Source organism: Ascaphus truei, unplaced genomic scaffold (assembly GCF_040206685.1).
Source record: "Ascaphus truei isolate aAscTru1 unplaced genomic scaffold, aAscTru1.hap1 HAP1_SCAFFOLD_627, whole genome shotgun sequence".
In the NCBI taxonomy this organism is placed as follows: Eukaryota; Metazoa; Chordata; class Amphibia; order Anura; family Ascaphidae; genus Ascaphus; species Ascaphus truei.
The window spans coordinates 27,501-30,513 of NW_027456960.1; the positions used below are offsets into that span (position 1 = coordinate 27,501).

General features: G+C 44.5%; 1 protein-coding gene across 1 annotated transcript in view; it reads left to right on the forward strand.

Moving 5' to 3' along the window:
• LOC142485714 (violet-sensitive opsin) overlaps positions 1-1,414 on the forward strand; it is a gene marked incomplete at its 5' end in the record, with an annotated part of 21,439 nt that extends 20,025 nt beyond the window's left edge. The window contains one exon of the mRNA XM_075584519.1: positions 991-1,414. Coding sequence (XP_075440634.1) covers positions 991-1,119 — 129 coding nt within the window. The remainder of the gene's footprint in view (positions 1-990) is intronic.
• Positions 1,415-3,013: the final 1,599 nt, after the last annotated feature.

The window sequence follows — 3,013 nt, forward strand, 5'->3', positions numbered from 1 at the left end:
ATGAGTGATATGGAATATATGTGGGTGTTCTCATAACTAAAGGAAGGAAATATATGGGGAGGAGATAGGATCCATGGACAAGGCAGGGAATTCAATATAACACAACTCAACAACGTGCTTCAATAGCCTGAATGTATGACCATTGCTCCCCATGCCAAAGAGACACTTACCCACCATCAATGCCAGGCACTGCCCTCCACACCATTTACTCCTCCCCTACATCTCTGTAACTCTGAGAACATTCTACTTAGATTGTTAGCTCTGTGGAGCAGGGACTCCCTCCTTCCCGTGCACCTGTACTGTATGTATGATTGTATTATATGTCCCTTCATTGTACGATCTGTTACAGTTCTGAGTATATTGCCCGCGCTCTGGGAATAAAAACATTCAGACATACATACATGGGACGAAGAAGAATGGCACTGAATGTAACATTAGAAGAGAGAAGCATTGTGAGTAACCCCGCACTGGCCAACGTGGGCAAGCTCAGTTCAGGGAGATTTCTGAAACGTCCATTGGGAGGAGGGAACATTTTCCCCGAAGAAGGAAGAAAAAAAATCATTTTTTTCAGTAAAATTCCAGGGATTATTATCTCAAATGTGTATGGAACGTCCCAACACCAGCTGGTTGGGACAATAAACTGTTCTGAGTTTGGTTATATCCTTTTTACACTTGTGTGTGTGTGTGTGTAAGGTCAGTAATGGGCCAGTGTGGACTGGAGAGGTGCAGAGGGAGGAGAGAGAAGGCAAATACAGAGAAAAGAAAGCTAGTTCCCCTTCTAAATCAGTACAAAGAGGTTCAAATCCTCTTGTCACCAACCAGATCGAAGTTGTCAATAAACATGAGTGTAACTTTCCGCCGTTGACATCTGGTGACCTTTGGAGGCCTTACTGAGATAAAACATTGCTTTATTAATAAAATTAATGTGACTTTTACTCTTAGTCACACAATCACTGCACCTCTTCCCCGTTCCTCCTCTTTCCTCTCCAGTTTCGAGGTTGTATCCTGGAGACTGTGTGCGGGAGACCCATCACAGATGACTCCACATTATCAACCTCCAGCCAAAGGACCGAGGAGTCATCAGTGTCCTCCAGCCAGGTCAGCCCGGCCCCCAGCTAAGAAGCTGCTCCTCCACCAGCCTGAGCCACTGACCCGTCTGTTCAGGATACGTGCTTTTGACAGGTCAATTCATGAGGGATCCCCCCTTCCTGTGATGCTGGGTCAGAGGTCACTCTTCAACCTACTCCCCTGTGGGTGTCACTAGAAAAAGACTCATCTTATTCGTCTAAAATAAGGTTTTTGATGTCTAATAACGTCACTGACCGGGGAATAGCAGCCGTCACAGATTACTCCGTTTAGTTTGAATGTAAGTTTTGGGTGCATTGTTTCTAAATAAAATACAACATTTTAAAAAGTGAGCAGAAAAAAATGATTACTACCGATTTCCTGCAGTACAGTATTGAGAAGAAATATCCATGCCTGGGGACTGTCCCTATTAATGTGTTGCAGCGCGCATTATATATAGTATTATATATAATGTGCTTCCCTGTAACATGATATATATATATATATATATATATATATATACTGTATAATATATACCGCAATTGCCCGATTATAGAGCGATCCTGAATATAAGGAGACCCTTCATTTCAGTAGTAGCTGGAAAAAAAAAAGTTTACAAACGCAAACACACACACACACACACACACACACACACGGTGTCTCTATATCTATCTATGTGTCTGTCTCTGTCTCACTCTCTGTCTCTGGGTCTCTCTCTCTCTGTCTCGCTTTCTGCCTCTGTCTCACTTTCTGTCTCTGTCTCTCTCTCTCAGTCTCTGTGTGTGTCTCTCTCTCTCTCTGTGTGTCTCTCTCAGTGTCTATCTCTCTGTCTCTGTGAGTCTCTCTGTCTCTGTGAGTCTCTCTGTGTCTGTCTCTCTCACTCTGTCTCTCTATCTGTCTCTGTGTCTCTCTCTGTCTCTGTGTGTCTCTCTCTATCTTTGTGTCTATCTCTCTGTGTCTGTCTCTCTCACTATGTCTCTCTCTCTCTCTGTCTGTCTCTGTGTCTCTCTCTATCTTTGTGTCCATCTCCCTGGCTCTATGTCCCTCTCTGTCTCTCTCGGTGTCTGTCTCTCTCACTCTATCTCTGTGTCTCTCTAAATCTCTCTATCTCTCTGTTTCTTTCTCTGTGTGTATATCTCTGTCTCTGTGTCTACAGTATCTCTCTTTCTCTGTCTCTGTGTATATTGCTGTCTCTCTGTCTGTGTCTCTCTGTCTGTGTCTCTCTGTCTGTCTCTCTCTCTCGTATCTCTCTCTCATATCTCTCTCTCTCTCATATCTCTCTCTCTCTCATATCTCTCTCTCTCTCATATCTCTCTCACATCTCTCTCTCTCGTATCTCTCTCTCTCGTATCTCTCTCTCTCTCTCTCTCTCGTATCTCTCTCTCTCGTATCTCTCTCTCTCGTATCTCTCTCTCTCGTATCTCTCTCTCATGTATCTCTCTCTCTCATGTATCTCTCTCTCTCATGTATCTCTCTCTCGTATCTCTCTCTCGTATCTCTCTCTCTCGTATCTCTCTCTCTCTCTCTCGTATCTCTCTCTCGTATCTCTCTCTCTCTAGTTTCTCTCTCTCTCGTATCTCTCTGTGTCTCTCTATCTGTGTGTGTGTCTCTCTCTGTGTCTCTGCGCATAGAATCGCCCCACAAAGGGATAGACGGAGGCCTCAAACAGACCTGGACCAATTATAATTAAGGTCCTAGATTTCCAGGACAAATTGGCGTTTCTGAGCGCACACCGGCAGATCAAGGAACCGGTATTTAAGGGAAGAGACTTCTGCTGGTTCAGGACTCTTCAGCGGACCTTGCCAAAAATAGAAAAGGGATTTCTGCAAACTGCACAGCGCTGGTGAAGAAGGGGGTGAAATGTGCGCTGAAATATCTGGCTATCTTGAAGGTGTTCTCAATGAGGGCACCCAGGCCTTTCACTTCACCAGAAGCTGCCCGACATCTC